We start from the raw sequence: 23,426 nt of genomic DNA, 5'->3' as shown, positions 1-23,426 counted from the left end.
ATCTTTATTCTATGCTGTTAACTTCCTTATTTGGACATTTTTTAAGCCACAAACAAACATTTTCAGCTTCTTTTAGAACTGAATTTAAGTCTTTATTCAAAGCGCTTATTACAAATGATGATAAATAAATAGGATTTTATAGGATCTGAGGCACATCCAGCTGTTTTTATGTATGTTTCTGAGGTGATTTTGCACCATTTCCTGCTAAAACAGGTTTTTCTTTTTCACTCTGAGACATTAAAGCTGCTGTATTTGTATTTTTCTGCACATTAAACCCAAATCTTTAACCGTTTATGACCAATTCTGTTTATTGTGGTAAATTAATGGAGAATAAGGACTTATTTTCCAGTTTAACCTCCTCACATCCAGGAAAAGGCCAATTCTCATGCATTTGTGAATTCCCTGAAGAATTTATTGTACAAAACTATGAAATGGTGATAAAATAAATAATAAAATAGTTCATTTTCAGGTCTGAGACAACATGACTGAAGCGTTTCTGCTTTAAAAAAGAAAAGATCAGAAATCAGCTTGTTAATTAATTCCTGTTAATTGGTTATTTCAGCCAATGTGGTCGATTGTTTCCTTCCATTGTTAATTTATAGTTTTTAAGTCATATTTATGGTAAACTGCTGCAGGTCGAACAGAAGAAACAAACACTCTGAAGTCATTTAAAAGAACTTTAATAGTAAAAACCTTTAAAATCAACCAGTTAAAGGTCAGCCAGCTGCCGCACCACAACCACAGGTGCACCGTGGCGGTCTGAGCCGCCGCTCAGGTGCACCCCAACCCAGGTGAGAGCTTCACAACACCTTCGGGCGCAGGAGCCGCATCAGAGGCCGCCGCCTGCGTCTGCAGGCTCCTGGTCACGCCCAGGTTTTAACCCCGCCAACAGGGCGCCAACACGCTCCTGCCATCTGCACGTCTCGTTCCGTCGCCATGGAGGCCGTGGTCGGTTTCCGGGAAAGGCCGTCCGAGTAGCCCTGGATTAAAAACCCAAAGTTAGAGTAAAGTCTGCCTCCAAAACACTGAAAACCCAAGAAAACAGTCCAAAAAAGCAGGTCAGCTTCATCCGTCACCACACGCCACCTCATCTGAGCTCAGACTCCGTCGCTACAGAAATAAATCACCAAGTGTGCGGACATTTCACAGATAATAAAGCCCAAAAGCAACTTTTAAGAAGGACTTTGTCATCAAAACACTTCTGGAAACTGTTTAAACTTTAAAACAGAGCAAATTAAAATCATTAGTGTGTATTTGCAGCTTGAAGTGCAGCAGCCGAAGGGTTAATCGAAGGGTTAGGTCCTCTGAACACAGCCTGGCAGCCATGAGCTCACTGTGGAGGCAGGGCAGAGACTAAAGGGGAAAAAAGCAGTACCTCACTAATAGAAATGTGCTGCCTTGCTTATCTCATTAACAATTCCGTCGGTTTAAAGTTCTTTACAAGTTCAAAGTGGTAAAAGTCATAAAATGATGCACCAGGTAGATAATTCACAGGAAAAACAGAGACTCTCAAATTCGGCTGAGGTTGATTTCAACAAAACCTAAAAACCTAACTGTTGTTTGGGTCCAAAGTCAGCTGACTGCGACGTGGAGGAGCCGCTTGGTGAGCAGGTGTCACGTTTCAAACCGGACACGCCCTCTTTCACCAACGTTCTAAACACCAGAGCTCTTATAAAAGTGTGTCAAATTAAACTTTAAACCTTTTTAGTTAAACTTTGGTTTATTGTGGGATTTTTTAAAACTTAACTAACAACTAATCTAATACCCAGTCTTTAGTTCGGCGCCGAGTTACTTCGACATAAATCGACAGTTGGCGTCTGTTTGAGTAAATAGTCAGGCTGACCTCAGTGCTCACGCCTTTGCTTTCTTCTCGCTGTTCTGGAGTTTCTCCACGATCTTGCGCTCATGTCCAGCGGGGACGTGTCTGTTCGTGTTGTCGCTGGCCTCCTTCTTGGTCCTGCCTTTGCGGGACGAACCCTCTGCAACACACAACATGTCTCGGGTTAAACAGCCCGACCTGTTTCAGTTCGGAGGTTAACGCCAGGAAAGCGGCTCCTCACCTGTGTATTTGTCGGTCAGGCTGTAGTAATCGTACTCATCGTAGTGCGCCTCCTCAAAGCTGGAGGGCTTCAGGTTTTTCACCTCGACGTGACTCATGTCTGCTTTGGTTTCTCCGACGGTTTGTCAGGAAGCTTCAGGAGCGTCTGGAAAAGTTCAGGCTGAGTCTTCGGCTTTTCTCGGCTTTCTTCGGCTTTTCTCGGCTTCCACTCGGTTTGTTTTCAGTCCTCCGCCTGGACCGGGTTTTATAAGTTGGTGCTGAGCTCCTCCTCATCCTCCTCCTGCCGGACTCCTCCCGCAGGTTTCCTCTTTCTGTGTCCAACGTTGCATCAGAATTTAAAAAAGTGAGTAAATAAATACAGAAGTTTGGAATTTCACTCAATATTTATCACATTTGTCCTTTTTTTACACGTAAAAACACCTGATAAATACAAATGAGCATGATTTTAAATAATTTCTGCCCTGAAACTTTCTGTAAGCTGAGTGAAGCTTTATTTGTGTTCCTGTAACCTTTAAAGTGTCCTGATCAACAGTTCTGCAGCTTTCTGAAACCTTTAAAGTGTCCTGATCAACAGTTCTGCAGCTTTCTGAAACCTTTAAAGTGTCCTGATCAACAGTTCTGCAGCTTTCTGAAACCTTTAAAGTGTCCTGATCAATAGTTCTGCAGCTTTCTGAAACCTTTAAAGTGTCCTGATCAACAGTTCTGCAGCTTTCTGAAACCTTTAAAGTGTCCTGATCAACAGTTCTGCAGCTTTCTGAAACCTTTAAAGTGTCCTGATCAATAGTTCTGCAGCTTTCTGAAACCTTTAAAGTGTCCTGATCAACAGTTCTGCAGCTTTCTGAAACCTTTAAAGTGTCCTGATCAACAGTTCTGCAGCTTTCTGTAACCTTTAAAGTGTCCTGATCAACAGTTCTGCAGCTTTCTGAAACCTTTAAAGTGTCCTGATCAACAGTTCTGCAGCTTTCTGTAACCTTTAAAGTGTCCTGATCAACAGTTCTGCAGCTTTCTGAAACCTTTAAAGTGTCCTGATCAACAGTTCTGCAGCTTTCTGTAACCTTTAAAGTGTCCTGATCAACAGTTCTGCAGCTTTCTGAAACCTTTAAAGTGTCCTGATCAATAGTTCTGCAGCTTTCTGAAACCTTTAAAGTGTCCTGATCAACAGTTCTGCAGCTTTCTGAAACCTTTAAAGTGTCCTGATCAACAGTTCTGCAGCTTTCTGAAACCTTTAAAGTGTCCTGATCAACAGTTCTGCAGCTTTCTGAAACCTTTAAAGTGTCCTGATCAACAGTTCTGCAGCTTTCTGAAACCTTTAAAGTGTCCTGATCAACAGTTCTGCAGCTTTCTGTAACCTTTAAAGTGTCCTGATCAACAGTTCTGCAGCTTTCTGAAACCTTTAAAGTATCCTGATCAATAGTTCTGCAGCTTTCTGAAACCTTTAAAGTGTCCTGATCAATAGTTCTGCAGCTTTCTGGAACCTTTAAAGTGTCCTGATCAACAGTTCTGCAGCTTTCTGAAACCTTTAAAGTGTCCTGATCAACAGTTCTGCAGCTTTCTGTAACCTTTAAAGTGTCCTGATCAACAGTTCTGCAGCTTTCTGTAACCTTTAAAGTGTCCTGATCAATAGTTCTGCAGCTTTCTGAAACCTTTAAAGTGTCCTGATCAACAGTTCTGCAGCTTTCTGAAACCTTTAAAGTGTCCTGATCAACAGTTCTGCAGCTTTCTGAAGCTCTTTCACAGTTTTTCTTTGGACATTTTCTGCTTTTTCCCTCATTTTCAGTCCTTGTTCCTGAGCATTTTCAGTGTTTTTTCTTTGTTCAGCCACTGAACTCTGACCTTTGACCCCTTCAGGCAGGAAAAAGGCTCCTAACTCAAGGGATGAACCAGTGTTGTGTCGACACAGAACACTTTGTCACAAAGACACATCATTTGTTCCCATTTCTTTAGCTGCATCTATGAAAAACAGCAAAGAAAACACAGTTTGACAGACAGAAAATAGGATTTCTGCAGCAACAAGGTGATTCCCAAAGAGCTATTAGCTGAAAACTTGGCATATCTCAGCATGGTGTGCAGTGTGTCCTTAAAACATTTGAGGAAACTGGACAAGTGGAGGACAAAAGAAGAAGTGTCAGGCCTAAAAAACTATCTCCAGCAGATGAACAGGATCTGAAAGTGATGTCCTTAAGAAAGAGGAAAAAATCCAGCTGTGACCTGACAGGACCTGAGAGATGCATCTGGACCTTCAGCTGATCCATCTACTGTTGGCCCAAGCCTCATCAGAAATGGTCTCCATGGAAGGGTGGCTGTCAAGAAGCCGTTCTTAAGGAAGGGAAACAGGGAGAAAAGGCTGAGCTGTGCCAAATGACACAAGAAGTGGACTGAAAATCAGTGGCAACAGGTCTTATGGAGGGATGAATCCTCCCCAGAGCCCGGACCTCAACATTATTGAAGCAGTGTGGGATCATCTGACAGAGAACGGAACAAAAGGCAGCCCACATCCAAAGAAGAGCTTTGGGATGTCCTTCAAGAAGCCTGGAGAACTATTCCTGAAGGTTGGAGGTGGTGGAACAATATCACTCTTTTACTTTAAAACTTTATTAGTTTTATATGTTACTCAGATTTAGAAGTTTGGTTAAATTCAAACTTTTCCAAAAAATCAAATTTAAATCAAACAATTCTTCGAATATATTCAAATGTTCCCAAAATGCTTTTATTATATATATTATAACTTTTTTATTATCCGAAATGCTTGTTGGTCAGAATTTTGTTATTTTAATGCTAATTTTTGGCTTTTTACTTTGAACCTTTTTATTATTTTGGAGCTTTTTCTCCAGCATGAATTAAACTTTTAAACATTGTTCTTTTTTCGTGTTTTAATTTAATGACTTAAATTGTTTCTTTTTCTGCATTAATTTGACATTTTATCACAGAAATTAAAATTTTCGACTTTTTTTCTGTTAAATCATGATTTTAACAGTTTTTATTTATTAAATTTAAATGTAAATTTTAATCTTTTATGGCGTGTTTGTGATAAAACTAGGATATAAACTTATATTTTTGGCTTTTTTCAAGATGTCTCACATAATAACTACAAAAAATTTGGATTTGGACTATTTTTCCTCAGTTTTTCTACATTTACCTGATTTATTTTTTACCTTTTAGCAGAAGCAGCTTTTTTAAAATTCTACATTTCGACTTTTTACGTCATATTTTATTTTCATCTCGACTGCTTTAACTTCTTTTTTTTTTACCTTATTTCCATATTTATTATTATTATATTTCATTCTAACTCTCTTGTTTCAGCCTTTATTAGTAAATATTAATAATTTTTACTTGTCAAACCATAATTATGGCACTTTTAAGTGAAATAACATCAGTTTTATCTGAATTAATTGTTATATTTTAGAACTAAAGCAGGAGACAGACTTTCTTAACTTGTTTATAAGAAAATGTTCTCATGTTACATCCGTTTATCTTGTTTTTTCTGTTGTTTTTTTTATTTTCTGGCAGTAAATTGATAAGAAAGACGAGTTTCCTGCACTGAAATTCTTTTTAATAGATCAGAACCTCCCGTCTGCAGCAGGTCACAGCGACTCTTTATCTTTCAGCAGCTGCAGGTTTCACAGCCCTGACCTTATTATTAACCTTTAACCAGAATCAGCTGCAACAACTCAAGTTTATTCAGTTTGTTTCAGCTGTGATCAATAAAAAGAAATATATACCATTTAATCTGTATGTTTTTTTTATTTTAACACCAAAATGATACATTTCTTTGATGTTTTCAATCATTTTGACTTATTGATTCACTTGGATGCTGCTGAAAACGAGTCTCTGACTGCAGGTTTGAACAAAGTTTAACCCAAAATACTTCTGATGGGACTGATTTATATATATTATTATGTTATTATTATTAATATGATTTATAGCCACTGATGAGGCTGAAAAACAGGTTTTACATCATGATTTGGTCCAAAATCAGCATCCATGAAAGACTCAATCTGTTATTATCTCTGTATTTAATAATTTTCACTCCAAATTTTGACGTTTCTTTGTCCTAAAATTTTAGTTTTTAATAATTTTTGACTGATTTACTCATAATTTTGACATTTAAACTGAAAATTTAAACAGTTATTTTGTTATTTTGACTCCAAATTTGGACATTTCTTTATCATACAATTGTTTTTAATAATTTTTGACTGATTTACTCATCATTTTGATCATTTTAAAACGTCAGAATGTGACCTTTTAGCCTCGTTTTGTCCTTTTGAAACAAAGTTTTCACTTTTCTCTTAAAAAATTAGTGTTTTATCTCTTCCCAACTTAGACTTCTTTAGTAAAAAGTCCCATTTCTGAATGAAAAAGTTGAATTTCCCAGTTTTTTATCTTTTTGTATCCCAGATTTAATGGTTTAAAATGGAGGATAATGACCTGAATATAAGTTGTTGAACACAGAACATGTGACTCGTTTAATCTCTTTGTGTGAATCAGGAAGTGTTGACAGAACCAGACTTACCTGGGCGTGCACACGTGTGCACGTGAGTGCTGATATCTAATCTCAGGCGTATAAGTCGGTCACTTCGTCCTTCTTTGGAAAACAAACTTTGGACCAAAGTTAGTCGAGACGATAAAAAGATAATTTGGTTTGTTTCTGTCAGCAAAAAAGGTTGAAAATGTAAATTAGAATAAAATTAAGTGTTTCTTACACATTCCAAAGAAAAAGCTGTAACAGAACAACTTAATGATGCCGTTTTAAACCTGATCTGGTCCTAAAGGACCTAGAGTTGTCCTAGAGGAGCTCCAGTTTGTTTAAAACAATGTTCCTCAGAGAAAGACTGGAAGGGATCTGCATATTTCTGCCTCTACAGAGCAGAATATCATTAAAGCATTCAGGGAATCTGGAGGAGTTTCAGTTTAAAGGACCAGGGAGCGAGCCTAAGCTGGACCCCGTGACCTCTGACCCCTCAGACGCTGCATCAAGAACCGTCATTCATCAGCAGCTGATAGAAGCACATGGACAAGGGATTACTGTGGAAACCTTTGTCCAGCACCACAATACAGAGTTCCATTCACAAGCTTTACTGTGCAGGAAAGAAGCCTGATGTTAACCTCGTCCACTTCTCTGGGCTCGGAGGCGTCTGGGATGGACCGTCACACGGTGGAAACGTGTGCTGTGGTCAGACCCATCAGTATTCCACATCTTTGTTGGAAGAAATGGAGCAAAGAGCAAAAGCAGCATCCAGCCTGCTGTCAGCAGCCAGTCCCTGCAGCCAGGCTCTGTGATGGTATGGGGTTGGATCAGGGGGCAAAGCTCATTTCCACTTCTGTGACGGCAGCATTAATGCAGAAAAGCTCCCTGAGATTTTACAGCAACATATGCTGCCTTCAAGGCCACATCTTTTCCTGGGACGTCCCAGCATTGTTCAAGCAAACCATGGAAAACCACATTCTGCCACAGTCCAAAGGCCTGGCTGAGGAAGAAGAGGTACGGGTGCTGGACTGGCTGCCTGCAGTCCTGACCTGTCCCCAGCAGAGAAACAACCACCCCCCCGCACTGCTGCACACCTTAAGACCTGTTTAAGGAGGAATGGGACAAAATAACAGCTGGAACTCTGCATCACCTGGTTTCCTCAGAGTCAGAACGGCTTTAAGTGTTGGCAGAAGGAAACAAAGTGTTTGATCATTATTTGGTATAATTTGGTCATTATTTGGTATAATTTGATAATTATTTGGTATAATTTGATCATTATTTGGTATAATTTGATCATTATTTGGTATTATTTGGTCATTATTTGGTGTAATTCGGTCATTATTTGGTTTAATTTGGTCATTATTTAGTGTAATTCGGTCATTATTTGGTGTAATTCGGTCATTATTTGGTATATTTTGATCATTATTTGGTGTAATTTGGTCATTATTTGGTGCAATTTTGTCATTATTGGTAGTCAGACCTGTTTAAGGAGGAATGGGACAAAATAACAGCTGGAACTCTGCATCACCTGGTTTCCTCAGAGTCAGAACGGCTTTAAGTGTTGGCAGAAGGAAACAAAGTGGGGAAAGGTTCACTGACTTTATGGGATGCTGCAGGTCTGAGGTGTAGAAATGATGTTTGTTACCAGATTAAATGAAGCTGAACAGGAAATCTGTTGAGTTCAGACTGTCTGACAGGAAGTAAAAGTAAGAGAAAACATCAAAATAACGGTTTTTGCAGAAAACTATCCAAGTTTTTCCAATTTGTGGCTGTAAAAGTTATTTTAAGCCTTTTAGGAATGTTATAACATGTAAAACTGATCAGTTTAGTCAGTTTATGGGGTTGACAGAATGAGTAAAGGCTGAAAATCAACACATACAACCGCCCCCCCGCACTGCTGCACACCTTAAGACCTGTTTAAGGAGGAATGGGACAAAATAACAGCTGGAACTCTGCATCACCTGGTTTCCTCAGAGTCAGAGCGGCTTTAAGTGTTGGCAGAAGGAAACAAAGTGTTTGGTCATTATTTGGTATAATTTGGTCATTATTTGGTCATTATTTGGTATATTTGGTCATTATTTGGTATAATTTGGTCATTATTTGGTGTAATTTGGTCATTATTTGGTATATTTGGTCATTATTTGGTATAATTTGGTCATTATTTGATATATTTGGTCATTATTTGGTATATTTTGATCATTATTTGGTGTAATTCGGTCATTATTTGGTATATTTGGTCATTATTTGGTATTATTTGGTCATTATTTGGTATAATTTGGTCATTATTTGGTGTAATTCGGACATTATTTGGTATAATTTGGTCATTATTTGGTATAATTTGGTCATTATTTGGTGTAATTTGGTCATTATTTGGTATATTTGGTCATTATTTGGTATAATTTGGTCATTATTTGATATATTTGGTCATTATTTGGTATATTTTGATCATTATTTGGTGTAATTCGGTCATTATTTGGTATAATTTGGTCATTATTTGGTATATTATGATCATTATTTGGTGTAATTCGGACATTATTTGGTATATTTGGTCATTATTTGGTATTATTTGGTCATTATTTGGTATAATTTGGTCATTATTTGGTGTAATTCGGACATTATTTGGTATATTTTGATCATTATTTGGTGTAATTCGGTCATTATTTGGTGTAATTTGGTCATTATTGGTATTCAGACCTGTTTAAGGAAGAATGGGACAAAATAACAGCTGGAACTCTGCATCTCCTGGTTTCCTCAGAGTCAGAACGGCTTTAAGTGTTGGCAGAAGGAAACGTTACAGGAAATATTGTGTTTCATGGAATAAAAACCTCATTAAGAATCACTGTTTTTCCATTTTGTCCCACTTTTGTCTGATTTGGGGTTCGATCGAAGCATAAACGGAAATAAAGATGTTTTTCCATTAAACTTGTGCTTTAAACAACAGTTTGGAGCTGCAGAGACTCTGGAAAGTTAAGTGGAAACCTCCTCCTGAGCGTGACGAGACGTCTGCTCTGAAGAGGCTGCAGAGCAACCAGCCGAGTGGGTTTCTGAGCCTCCGCCTTTTCATTCAGGCCCAGCAGGAGTTTCTGTCCAGCTTCGTCTTTCTGCTCAGCAGCTAAATGTCCAAACGCCTGAAACCAGGTCACAGATATGTGATCTCAGCTGAACATTAACTCCACTGAGGCTTCACTTATCTCACCTGGCTGTAAACAGGAAGATAAACGCTGATGTAGGTCACTGATTTGTTTTAAAATCTTAGAGATTAAAACCACCTTCATTCAAATAAGTTGATATAAGCGTGATATTTTTATGCTAATTTTTACTTTCAGATCAAATGAAAAGCTTTAACTTCCCCACGATATCAATCTTTTTATATGACCTATAACCGAAATACCATCCTCAACAACATTAAAAACGTAGTTTTGTAAGTTTTATTTAAGGTGTTTTAGTTTGTTTTATCCTGGAAAAATAACAAAAAAAGCTTTGGTGGGCGGAGCCTGATCAGGCCACTGGGAGCTGACCAATCAGAGCAAAGTTAACGTTTCAGATTTTGAATTTAAACGGAGTTGATGTGAAAAGGTGGGCGGAGCCTGATAAGGCCACTGGGAGCTGACCAATCAGAGCAAAGTTAACGTTTCAGATTTTGAATTTAAACAGAGTTGATCTGAAAAGGTGGGCGGGGCCTGATCAGGCCACTGGGAGCTGACCAATCAGAGCAAAGTTAACGTTTCAGATTTTGAATTTAAACAGAGTTGATCTGAAAAGGTGGGCGGAGCCTGATCAGGCCACTGGGAGCTGACCAATCAGAGCAAAGTTAACGTTTCAGATTTTGAATTTAAATGGAGTTGATGTGAAAAGGTGGGCGGAGCCTGATCAGGCCACTGGGAGCTGACCAATCAGAGCAAAGTTAACGTTTCAGATTTTGAATTTAAACAGAGTTGATCTGAAAAGGTGGGCGGAGCCTGATCAGGCCACTGGGAGCTGACCAATCAGAGCAAAGTTAACGTTTCAGATTTTGAATTTAAACAGAGTTGATGTGAAAAAGTGGGCGGAGCCTGATCAGGCGACTGGGAGCTGACCAATCAGAGCAAAGTGGGCTGATCCGGCCCCTTGACTGCTGTTTGTTTTGCACACAACACGATAAACTAAAAATACATGAAAGAATGTGCAAGAAGACAAAAGAAAACCACAAAGAGCACGAATTATGGTCATAAATCACTTTATGGGAACTTATAACAGAACTTATAATGTGATTTTTCCTCATAAATATTCTAAAAGTGTCTCTTTCAACGTCAAAATGGGAAAAACAAAAAAGATAAATACTTGCATCTCTTAATTCTGAGTTTTTCTTTATGATTTTCAGGTCGGACTGGGGCTAATTATTTGATCAGTGGGGCTTAAAGAGGCTTAAATAATGACTCATGTTGGATTTTGATTGTCATATTTTCTACTTGTTGGTGTTTTTCAACCTGATATTTCCTGCAACACAACTTCAGATTCAGGCCACCAGACATTAAACAGTAACCAGGATGTCGGTCTGAGTGTGATGACTGCACAGTTTGTACTGGAAACAGGACAAAGTACCATCAGCAAAAGATAAAACAACAAAACAGCACCCCTCCTTTCAGCTGCTGATCTCAGTCTTTCTTTTACAGGAAAACAAGTGCTTGAGCTGGACTTTATGTGAAAAGTTTGGCCCAAAGTCGATGTAATTCTGATCCGGAGAAGTCATTCTGCTGCTTTTAAACATGAATTTTCTCCATGGGAAAGTAAAACAAAGACAAACAGCTGCAGTACCGGCAAACCAAGGCTGTGGTGACACAGTAAAGTCAACAAAACTGACCTCAGATCAGACTTCAGACCGAAATATTGTGTGTTCAGATCTTATTTACTCAGTTTTCTCTGAGCGGACCGCTGAACCTGCAGGGTGAGCATGGGCGTTTCAATAAGATAACCAAACACAAAACGACTTCAGACGGACAAAACAAACCCAGAGAGACAGAATACAGCCACAGCTCCAGTGTTACTGAATTTAAATGAATAAACTGCACTTTGGAAGACTTTTGGCTGAGGAACCCGAGGTTTGCGATGATCATTGGGTCTCAGAAAGGAAGGAAAAATAGCTTCTTTTGTTCAACAAAGCTCCTCCACAAACCTTCTCAGGTTATTATTTTAATCTACCTTCATGTGCAGCCACCTATTCAGCAAAATTCAGTGAAAAAGACGTCCATATGAGGACAAAACCCAGCGTTCAACATCTTCTTTGGGTTGAATAAAGGCGCTGACAGACCTAAAAAGACTGATGTTCAGTGTTTGGTGGGAAATTCTCACTTTCCTAACCAACGAATGCATCTTTAGTTGTGAGTCACACTCAGTCATTAACACGATTAACCTCCTGGTTGGGTTTAGGCAATAAGATCACTTGGTTAGGGTTAGGAAACGATCGTGGTTAGGGCTAAAATACCTTCTTCTTACAATGCAACCATCGTCCTCATGGATGTCATTTAGCTTTTTTTCCTTTGTTACGCAAAACTGAGGCAGTCAAAAATAGTTTTCCGTCTGTTTGGGATAGTTTTCTGTCTTTTTGGGATAGTTTTCTGTCTCTTTGGGATAGTTTTCTGTCTCTTTGGGATAGTTTTCTGTCTGTTTGGGATAGTTTTCTTTCTGTTTGGGATAGTTTTCTGTCTGTTTGGGATAGTTTTCTGTCTGTTTGGGATAGTTTTCTGTCTGTTTGGGATAGTTTTCTGTCTGTTTGGGATAGTTTTCTGTCCCTTTGGGATAGTTTTCTGTCTCTTTGGGATAGTTTTCTGTCTGTTTGGGATAGTTTTCTGTCTGTTTGGGATGGTTTTCTGTCTGTTTGGGATAGTTTTCTGTCTGTTTGGGATAGTTTTCTGTCTCTATGGGATAGTTTTCTGTCTGTTTGGGATAGTTTTCTGTCTGTTTGGGATGGTTTTCTGTCTGTTTGGGATAGTTTTCTGTCTCTTTGGGATAGTTTTCTGTCTCTTTGGGATGGTTTTCTTTCTGTTTGGGATAGTTTTCTGTCTGTTTGGGATAGTTTTCTGTCTGTTTGGGATAGTTTTCTGTCTGTTTGGGATAGTTTTCTGTCTGTTTGGGATAGTTTTCTGTCTCTTTGGGATAGTTTTCTGTCCCTTTGGGATAGTTTTCTGTCTCTTTGGGATAGTTTTCTGTCCCTTTGGGATAGTTTTCTGTCTGTTTGGGATGGTTTTCTGTCTCTTTGGGATAGTTTTCTGTCCCTTTGGGATAGTTTTCTGTCTCTTTGGGATAGTTTTCTGTCTGTTTGGGATAGTTTTCTGTCCCTTTGGGATAGTTTTCTGTCCCTTTGGGATAGTTTTCTGTCTCTTTGGGATAGTTTTCTGTCTCTTTGGGATAGTTTTCTGTCCCTTTGGGATAGTTTTCTGTCCGTTTGGGATAGTTTTCTGTCCCTTTGGGATAGTTTTCTGTCCGTTTGGGATAGTTTTCTGTCTCTTTGGGATAGTTTTCTGTCTCTTTGGGATAGTTTTCTGTCCCTTTGGGATAGTTTTCTGTCCGTTTGGGATAGTTTTCTGTCCCTTTGGGATAGTTTTCTGTCTGTTTGGGATAGTTTTCTGTCCCTTTGGGATAGTTTTCTGTCCGTTTGGGATAGTTTTCTGTCCCTTTGGGATAGTTTTCTGTCTGTTTGGGATAGTTTTCTGTCCCTTTGGGATAGTTTTCTGTCTGTTTGGGATGGTTTTCTGTCCCTTTGGGATGGTTTTCTGTCTGTTTGGGATAGTTTTCTGTCCCTTTGGGATAGTTTTCTGTCTGTTTGGGATGGTTTTCTGTCCGTTTGGGATAGTTTTCTGTCTGTTTGGGATAGTTTTCTGTCTGTTTGGGATGGTTTTCTGTCTCTTTGGGATAGTTTTCTGTCTCTTTGGGATAGTTTTCTGTCTCTTTGGGATAGTTTTCTGTCCCTTTGGGATAGTTTTCTGTCCGTTTGGGATAGTTTTCTGTCCCTTTGGGATAGTTTTCTGTCTGTTTGGGATAGTTTTCTGTCCCTTTGGGATAGTTTTCTGTCTGTTTGGGATGGTTTTCTGTCCCTTTGGGATGGTTTTCTGTCTGTTTGGGATAGTTTTCTGTCCCTTTGGGATAGTTTTCTGTCTGTTTGGGATGGTTTTCTGTCCGTTTGGGATAGTTTTCTGTCTGTTTGGGATAGTTTTCTGTCTGTTTGGGATAGTTTTCTGTCTCTTTGGGATAGTTTTCTGTCTCTTTGGGATAGTTTTCTGTCCGTTTGGGATAGTTTTCTGACTGTTTGGGATAGTTTTCTGTCTGTTTGGGATAGTTTTCTGTCTCTTTGGGATAGTTTTCTGTCTCTATGGGATAGTTTTCTGTCTGTTTGGGATAGTTTTCTGACTGTTTGGGATAGTTTTCTGTCTCTTTGGGATAGTTTTCTGTCTCTTTGGGATAGTTTTCTGACTGTTTGGGATAGTTTTCTGTCTCTTTGGGATAGTTTTCTGTCTCTTTGGGATAGTTTTCTGTCCGTTTGGGATAGTTTTCTGACTGTTTGGGATAGTTTTCTGTCTGTTTGGGATAGTTTTCTGTCTCTATGGGATAGTTTTCTGTCTGTTTGGGATAGTTTTCTGTCTCTTTGGGATAGTTTTCTGTCCGTTTGGGATAGTTTTCTGACTGTTTGGGATGGTTTTCTGTCTCTTTGGGATGGTTTTCTGTCTCTTTGGGATAGTTTTCTGTCTCTTTGGGATGGTTTTCTGTCTGTTTGGGATAGTTTTCTGTCTGTTTGGGATAGTTTTCTGTCTGTTTGGGATAGTTTTCTGTCTCTTTGGGATAGTTTTCTGTCCGTTTGGGATAGTTTTCTGACTGTTTGGGATAGTTTTCTGTCTGTTTGGGATAGTTTTCTGTCTCTTTGGGATAGTTTTCTGTCTCTATGGGATAGTTTTCTGTCTGTTTGGGATAGTTTTCTGTCTCTTTGGGATAGTTTTCTGTCTCTTTGGGATAGTTTTCTGTCTCTATGGGATAGTTTTCTGTCTGTTTGGGATGGTTTTCTGTCTGTTTGGGATAGTTTTCTGTCTCTTTGGGATAGTTTTCTGTCTGTTTGGGATAGTTTTCTGTCTGTTTGGGATAGTTTTCTGTCCGTTTGGGATAGTTTTCTGTCCGTTTGGGATAGTTTTCTGTCCGTTTGGGATAGTTTTCTGTCTTTTTGGGATAGTTTTCTGTCTCTTTGGGATAGTTTTCTGTCTGTTTGGGATAGTTTTCTGTCTCTTTGGGATAGTTTTCTGTCTGTTTGGGATGGTTTTCTGTCTGTTTGGGATAGTTTTCTGTCTGTTTGGGATAGTTTTCTGTCTCTTTGGGATAGTTTTCTGTCTGTTTGGGATAGTTTTCCGTCTCTTTGGGATAGTTTTCTGTCTGTTTGGGATGGTTTTCTGTCTCTTTGGGATAGTTTTCTGTCTGTTTGGGATGGTTTTCTGTCTCTTTGGGATAGTTTTCTATCTCTTTGGGATAGTTTTCTGTCCCTTTGGGATGGTTTTCTGTCTGTTTGGGATAGTTTTCTGTCCCTTTGGGATAGTTTTCTGTCTCTTTGGGATAGTTTTCTGTCTCTTTGGGATAGTTTTCTGTCTCTTTGGGATAGTTTTCTGTCTGTTTGGGATAGTTTTATGTCCGTTTGGGATAGTTTTCTGTCCGTTTGGGATAGTTTTCTGTCCTTTTGGGATAGTTTTCTGTCTCTTTGGGATAGTTTTCTGTCTCTTTGGGATAGTTTTCTGTCTCTTTGGGATAGTTTTCTGTCTGTTTGGGATGGTTTTCTGTCTGTTTGGGATAGTTTTCTGTCTGTTTGGGATAGTTTTCTGTCTCTTTGGGATAGTTTTCTGTCTGTTTGGGATAGTTTTCCGTCTCTTTGGGATAGTTTTCTGTCTGTTTGGGATGGTTTTCTGTCTCTTTGGGATAGTTTTCTGTCTGTTTGGGATAGTTTTCCGTCTCTTTGGGATAGTTTTCTGTCTGTTTGGGATGGTTTTCTGTCTCTTTGGGATAGTTTTCTGTCTCTTTGGGATAGTTTTCTGTCTCTTTGGGATAGTTTTCTGTCTGTTTGGGATAGTTTTCTGTCTCTTTGGGATAGTTTTCTGTCCCTTTGGGATAGTTTTCTGTCTGTTTGGGATAGTTTTCTGTCTGTTTGGGATAGTTTTCTGTCCCTTTGGGATGGTTTTCTGTCCCTTTGGGATAGTTTTCTGTCTGTTTGGGATAGTTTTCTGTCTGTTTGGGATAGTTTTCCGTCTCTTTGGGATAGTTTTCTGTCTGTTTGCGATAGTTTTCTGTCCGTTTGGAATAGTTTTCCGTCTCTTTGGGATAGTTTTCTGTCTGTTTGCGATAGTTTTCTGTCCGTTTGGGATAGTTTTCTGTCTGTTTGGGATAGTTTTCCGTCTCTTTTGGAGAGTTTTCTGTCTGTTTGGGATAGTTTTCTGTCTCTTTGGGATAGTTTTCTGTCCCTTTGGGATAGTTTTCTGTCTCTTTGGGATAGTTTTCTGTCTGTTTGCGATAGTTTTCTGTCCGTTTGGGATAGTTTTCTGTCTGTTTGGGATAGTTTTCCGTCTCTTTGGGATAGTTTTCTGTCTGTTTGCGATAGTTTTCCGTCTCTTTGGGATAGTTTTATGTCCGTTCGGGATAGTTTTCTGTCTGTTTATGATAGTTTTCCATCTCTTTGGGATAGTTTTCTGTCTCTTTGGGATGGTTTTCTGTCTCTTTGGGATAGTTTTCTGTCTCTTTGGGATAGTTTTCTGTCCATTTGGGACAGTTTTATGTCCGTTCGGGATAGTTTTCTGTCTGTTTATGATAGTTTTCCATCTCTTTGGGATAGTTTTCTGTTCAGTCCAGTTGTGTCCTCTTGAAAATGTTCACAGATGTAAAGTTTGAGTCCAACACTTCAGGAAGTCACTCCCTCACAGCTCCTTCAGTCCTGCTGTAAACATGCTGAGACTGTTCATGCGTGTTGAAGCTCAGCTGTGGTCTGGACTGTGACTACAGGAGCTGCCAGCAGGGGGCAGCCAAACACACAGAGTCTGTCTCTGCTGCTGCTGCTTCTGTGAGGGTTTAAACATCATCGGAGCAGAATACTGAGCTCCTCGGTTTACCTCCTGCATGTTTACATCCTGCAGAGTCCGAGCTGCAGCCGTACAAAAGGGTTACACAACTGTGTTTAAGTTATGCAACAAAGTGAGACTGCAGAGCTTCAACATCCAACTGAGAGACTCCATGTGGAACAACGAGGTGTTCCTGTCAGCATTACAGATGAATGATGCTGATCTTATTCGACTCTTTTGTGCTTTAATTTGTGGGAAACTCAGCAGGATCCAGATTTATGTGAAGTTATTCAGATATTTGTGACCGCTTTATCCTCATATTACTCTGAAAACCAGCCTCCATCAGTTTTAGGAGTCATTCTCTTCAGTTTGTAAAGACGGCTGCTCGTACGGGTAAACAGTACGGTGGCCCTGAGGGTCAAAACATTCCACAAAAGCAATTTTTAAAGGATTTAAAAAAGAAAATGTTTAAAAATGCTTCAGAAAACCTGTAAAATGCAACAATACCGGAAACTTGAGTGCTTTTACTTATTCTTTTCTGTTTTATTCTGATAAAATGTTGTTTTTTGATGATTAAAATGAGCTCAAAGTAAACCAAAGAGAAATTTGCTTTTGACCCTTTGGAGTCTGTTGGATGTTTTATTGATTTTTCAGCAGCTGAATCACGCACAGAAGCCATTTTTACATGGATTTACTCTGTTCTTTGGGTTTTATCGGTCCGCCCAGTTAGCTCGACTCTCATCAGTCATAGCTGAGGTTATTCTGCACAGACAACACATGAAGTATCAGGTCATATAAAGTGTCTTAAAGGGCGATTTTAAGCAGAAATAAGGGACATTTCTGGTGTGTTCCGGTCCAAAGGGCTGATCTTTAGTTATTAAATGATGAAAACGTCTTTCTGTGTTATCATTAAAACATTCGACCAACATTTAAATTGAAAGTTTCTGATTTTTCAGTGAAATAAATGCATTTAAATCTTATTTTGTTTAATTCTTTGTGGGACTTTGATCAGATGAGCTGACGAGCTGCACCTGAACGCACCATTCGGGTCGACCTGCCTCGCCCTCCGGCTCCATGACACCAGATCCTGAACCGGGACCCACTTCTGACACCTTAAACGGTCCGTTTAACTCAGGTCGCCCAACAGGAAGCGGATCAGCTGCAGGTTCTGCCTCCGGTGTGGAAACAGGGATCAGGAATATTTATAGAGACGATCCAACGAGCTTACATAACCAGCCTCACCATTCAACATCCACTTCACACGCCGCCCCCCCCCTCTGCAGAGGAGATACCAGTGCTTTTAGAAACTCCCCTGGTTGCCAGGCAACTGCTCCTCAGGATGGCCAGGAGAGACGGAGATCATTTGTTTGTTATGAGTGTGTAATGTGATATTCTGTGTCTCTGTAAGGACCCGGCAGAGACGTCTCAGCAGGTCCTCGCTCTGACACCAGCCTCCGAACATCGAAGTGAGCTCGCGCCCACGCCCCCGCGGACGTTTCTCAAAGTTAACTTTTCCTTCTGGACGGAAACTCTGCTCTTAAAACCCGTCTTTAGTGGGTTTGCACACAACAAACGCAGCTTTTCGGGGCTCCAGCCTCCTTTCAGCCCACTGCTGCTTTGTTCAATGATCATTTGCTGGAAACCATGGCAACAATGGCAGCATTTACCGATTTTTCTGATGTTCTGCCGGGCTTTCAGCATCTGGTGCTGTAACGTGTCCGTCCCCAGGCAGACGTTTCCTCCCTGGTTCTGGTTCTGGTTCTGATGGAGGTTTCTTCCTGTTAAAAGGGAGTTTTTTCTCTCCACAGTCGCCTCATGCAGCTCAGGATCAGGGAGAAGTTTCAGAGGAATCTGTTGGTTTCCTTTGTTGGGAAACTGTTTTTTAATTGGTTCTGGATGAACTGGACTCATTTGGTTCCTACTTATAAAGCCAAGTGGTTCACGACATGTTTCTGATTTATCGACACAGACACAACTCACTTTTTGTTTTTCTGCTTCTCTACAATCAATCATCGCTGTATATGACCTTCAGAGTCTCGTCCAAGGTCGCGTCGTCACATGTAGCTGCAGAGGACATTTTCAGTTAAGAAGCTCGGAGCTTATGGACGTTTCTGGACGTTTGGTCCTGTTCCAGGTCGTTCTGCGTTATTTAAAGACGTTTCTCTGTCATTCTGTGTTATTTAAAGACGTTTCTCTGTCATTCTGCGTTATTTAAAGACGTTTCTCTGTCATTCTGCGTTATTTAAAGACGTTTCTCTGTCATTCTGCGTTATTTAAAGACGTTTCTCGGTCGTTCTGCGTTATTTAAAGACGTTTCTCGGTCGTTCTGTGTTATTTAAAGACGTTTCTCGGTCATTCTGCGTTATTTAAGGAGGTCAGATGTGTGCAGAGGCTCTGTGTAAAAAGTACAAAAGTAGATTCACTCTATTGTTTGCAGATTAATATAAAATTATGTCCATGGAACAGAATATATTCAGAGGGAATTTACTTACAGCTGTAAAAGGTGATGAGCAGCAGTCTGCAGAGGCCAGAACAGGCGCCTTAAAGAATAAAATCGATATCAAGGATAAAATCGATAAAAAGGATAAAATCGATAAAAAGGATAAAATCGATATCAAGAATAAAATCGATAGAAAGGATAAAATCAATCAAAAGGATAAAATCGATTAAATGGATAAAAAGAATAAAATCGATAAAAAGGATAAAATCGATAAAAAGGATAAAATCGATAAAAAGAATAAAATCGATAAAAAGGATAAAATCAATAAAAAGGATAAAATCGATTAAATGGATAAAAAGAATAAAATCGATAAAAAGGATAAAATCGATAAAAAGGATTAAATCGATAAAAAGAATAAAATCGATAAAAAGGATAAAATCAATAAAAAGGATAAAATCGATTAAATGGATAAAAAGAATAAAATCGATAAAATGGATAGAATCGATAGAAAGCATAAAATCGATAGAAAGAATAAAATCGATAAAAAGGATAAAATCGATAGAAAGCATAAAATCGATAAAAAGGATAAAATGGATAAAAAGAATAAAATCGATAGAAAGGATAAAATCGATAAAAAGGATAAAATCGATAAAAAGGATAAAATCGATAGAAAGCATAAAATCGATAAAAAGGATAAAATGGATAAAAAGGATAAAATCGATAAAAAGGATAAAATCGATAGAAAGCATAAAATGGATAAAAAGGATAAAATGGATAAAAAGCATAAAATCGATAAAAAGGATAAAATCGATAGCATAAAATGGATAGAAAGCATAAAATCAATAAAATCGATAAAAAGGATAAAATGGATAAAAAGGATAAAATCGATAAAAAGAATAAAATCGATAAAAAGGATAAAATCGATAAAAAGGATAAAATCGATAGCATAAAATGGATAGAAAGGATAAAATGGATAAACCTTTGCCGTAGGGCAGGATGACAGAAACAAAGCCGACGGTGAGTTTTAAACTGAGGATCACACAGAATGTGGTTTTCATACATGTGGAGCTCTGGAAACAGTCTGCTGACGGATGTGTGATTCGCCGGTTTTCATTAAAGCCGGCAGGTGAGAAAGGTCGACCCGCAGATATTGTTCATCATGTTTGAAGGTGCCCTGCAGGTCAGCCAATAGTTATAATACAGAAAAATATGAGACATCACCTGACACAAGGACAAAAAGAAGCCCAGCCTGCTCTGATTGGTCGGCTCCAGTGGCCTGAGCAGGCTCCGCCCACCATCTGCATCTGTTGATATTTGAAATTCAAACAAAGCATTTCTTTGGAATAAAAAGAGAATTTGGCCCCAGAGAGCAGGATGACTCATCCAGCCTTTTTAAGTCAGACTGTTTCTCACCAGGTTGGCAGTTTCCTGAGCTTTTTATGACATTTTGACATTTCTCTGAGATGATTTAGGATCCAGATACAGGAGAGCAGCTCCACTCTACAACAGGGCTGTCATTTTCCCTCCAAAACTCAAATAAAACATGCAGTTCTTTGAAAGTAGCGAACGCCACCATCCCTCATTGTCTGATGAATCCGTCTACGAAGACTTTGAAGCACCAACAAACAAATAATTATTCAATTCAAACGGGTTACAGACATCCAGCATGTCAGCCTTCTCTGTGATGTCATCGGCGCCCAGGACCAAGCTGGACAGAGATCCGATCAGAGATGGTTTCAGAGCAGGTGAAGAGCGCTCTGAGCTGCCCAGACTGAGTAAAAACAACCAAAACAGAAGTTTGTGGGAAACTAGAGGTCAAATGTGATTAATTTAGCTGAAAAGAAGAAGAAGAACGGATGTAGCTACAAGGCGTGATGCTACAAGATGACGAAAGCCTGGAAGAACATCAGTAAAAACATCAGTAAAAATGTAACATACGCCAAGTTTAAAAAACGTTTAATTAAATTCATCTGAAGTTGTGCTGAAATAGAAATTTAGCAAATTCTCATGAATAAAATCACAAGTAAAATGTTTCGTGAGAATACGATTCGAAACGCTACGATTATAATTCTGAAGAAGAAGAAGAGCCGGGATTTTACTGTCGAATGTCTTATATCTGAAGAAGAAGAGGAACCGAGCAGCCAGTTTTACTCAATCCTGCTTCTACACAGCTCATAATAATCTGGTTCATCTCACCAATAAAAGATAAAAATGTAAACCAATGTTTCTAAAAAAAGTTTTAAAGGGACCTAATTCTCTTTCATCTCAGTATTATTTGTCTGTTTATTCATTTTTTGGTCTTTGTTATACATAAAAACCATAAGGAAAGCTGTAATAATCGCATTATTTACTCTGTCGGCCATCTTTGAAGTTGAACCGAAGCTTTAATTATTAAGTTTAATATCTGATGACGTTTCTTTCTTACTTGTTTCCACATGAATTATGATGTCACTGCTTTCGTCCAATGGGCTTCCTGCTAACTTTCTCTCCCGGCCAATCACTCTCCTTTCCGTCCTTTTTGAATCTCACTGAAGCTGGTGATGTTTACTCCACCTCCACCTCAGCTCCACCCTCTCCATCAGCCCAAAATAAAGCCTCGTTCGATGACCAGCATCTGGACCCAAAGTTTTTCAAAACCCCAAAACTTTATTCTAATCGTTTTAATCAAACTTCATTCCAACAGATACACACTTAACATTTTATTTGTGATTTTCCGAATGCGAGAATTTGCTAATTCTTAAATTCTTCAGATGAATATCCACACGTTTACATGTTCTGCTTCACCCAAAGAGAAAAGCTTTTAACAACAACAACGTTTTAGAAAGGAGGATCTGTTCAGCATCTCAGTGCCACGACAGCCAGACCATTTAAGTCACGCTGAAGATGGTCAGGAAAGATTTATTTTTAATACTCCAGCAGAGAGGGAGTTGAAATGAGAAGAGAGCAGGCAGATGGCTGAAGACGAAGAGGAGGAGGCTGGCTGGCTGAGGATTAGAGGAAGAGCAAGCGTGGTGAGGAAAGCTGAGGGTCAGGCAGGCAGGGGAGGAAGACTGGCTGAAGGATGAAGGACAACAGAAAGAGCGCCGATAAACCGAAAACAGGGCAAGAACTCACAATGAATCTGGTCATTTAACAGTAGTCTGTTCATGTTAACCACTGTGTACAAATAATTAGCTGGTTAAATACGAAAAGCTTTATTGTATTTTCTTGACGACAGAACAGCCTTCAGGGTCCATTTAACAGATTTACCTGTGAAATAAAGGTTCGAGCCACCTGATATTCACTTTTAGACACGCCCACAAGTTCAAAAACGCTTCTGCTCTTTCTTCTAGTAAGAAATCGTTGGTAGATTCAAGTTCTCCACCTCCCTGACAACAGCTCCACCAACCACACTTCAAGCTAGTTAGCTAACTTTAGCTAACGGTTGTTAGCATAACATTAGCGCTGGGCAGAAGAATTTACGAGCAAAAATGTCGTGATGTGGGTACTCTTCTGTTAAAATGTGGTAACTAAAATTGAGTTAATATCACTACTTTGCATTAAAAACTCAGCATTAACTTCATCAAGAAACATTTTGTAACCATCAAAAAAAGCTAAAATTACCAAAGAAACACAAAACTCAGAACATGGTTTCAAAGTGGTACTGATGATGTTTGCCTGAGCAGGAAGTATCTGAGAAATAATTCCACATGGTTTCCTTTACTTACTTTTCTTCCTTTAGCATTAGCTAACGCTAACAGCTTAGCTAACGCTAACAGCTTAGCTGATGAAGAAAAGGCCCACTTCCTGTTTTGAATTGAAAGAGGCCCGTTCAGTGTACAGTCTGATAGATTTTGTTAAACACAAGTGGAATCAGTGGCACTAAAAGACTATTTGCTGTAATTCCAATGTTCTGTTTCTTCACAGGAAGCCACAATGAAAGACTTCCTAATTGAATAAAAGAAATGTGATAATTACATGCCATCCTACACACTGGGCTTGTGTAAAAGACCTGATGCTCATGCAGGAGTCTGGAAAGAGGCAGAGGAGATAAGCCTGAGAGGAGCAGAAATAATGAGGCTCAGAGGGAGAACATGATCATCAAAGGCTCCTCGTCTGTCAGTGACCTCGACACCATGTGCTCAGACTCATTTTGACCTCGTTTGCATCGTCAGGCTCGATGGCACCAACACACCGGTAGATGCACAAGTGCACACCCACTGTTTGAAAGAGCTAAATTAACAGTTCATTATGAAGCGTTTAATCAAAAGGCCAAATGTTGTCCCGGCTACAGGAGGAGGAGGACCAGATCCAGGCTGAATGATCTGCTTCCACCGGCTCGGTGCTTCGTGCCATCTGACGTCCATGCAGGTGTGAGTCCTCACTGTTTAGGATTAATCAGCAGCTTTCAGGTTATTCTCATGTTCA

The 23,426-nt window shown here is 39.3% G+C and overlaps 1 protein-coding gene across 1 annotated transcript; it reads right to left on the bottom strand.

Moving 5' to 3' along the window:
- Positions 1-663: 663 nt before the first annotated feature.
- On the bottom strand, positions 664-2,291 carry nupr1b (nuclear protein 1b). Its single transcript, XM_072368787.1, has 3 exons — positions 2,061-2,291; positions 1,844-1,979; positions 664-980 (listed from the first exon to the last, which is right to left on the bottom strand). Exons 1-2 carry the CDS (start codon positions 2,155-2,157, stop codon positions 1,852-1,854), a joined length of 225 nt encoding a protein of 74 aa, XP_072224888.1. The 5' UTR covers positions 2,158-2,291; the 3' UTR covers positions 664-980; positions 1,844-1,851.
- Positions 2,292-23,426: the final 21,135 nt, after the last annotated feature.

The sequence above is a fragment of the Leuresthes tenuis genome, unplaced genomic scaffold (genome assembly GCF_036924035.1).
Source record: "Leuresthes tenuis unplaced genomic scaffold, fLeuTen1.0.hap1 SCAF_17, whole genome shotgun sequence".
NCBI lineage: Eukaryota > Metazoa > Chordata > Actinopteri > Atheriniformes > Atherinopsidae > Leuresthes > Leuresthes tenuis.
The sequence above is the reverse complement of the archived record's forward strand: the minus strand, read 5'-3'. Positions and strand labels throughout refer to the sequence as shown.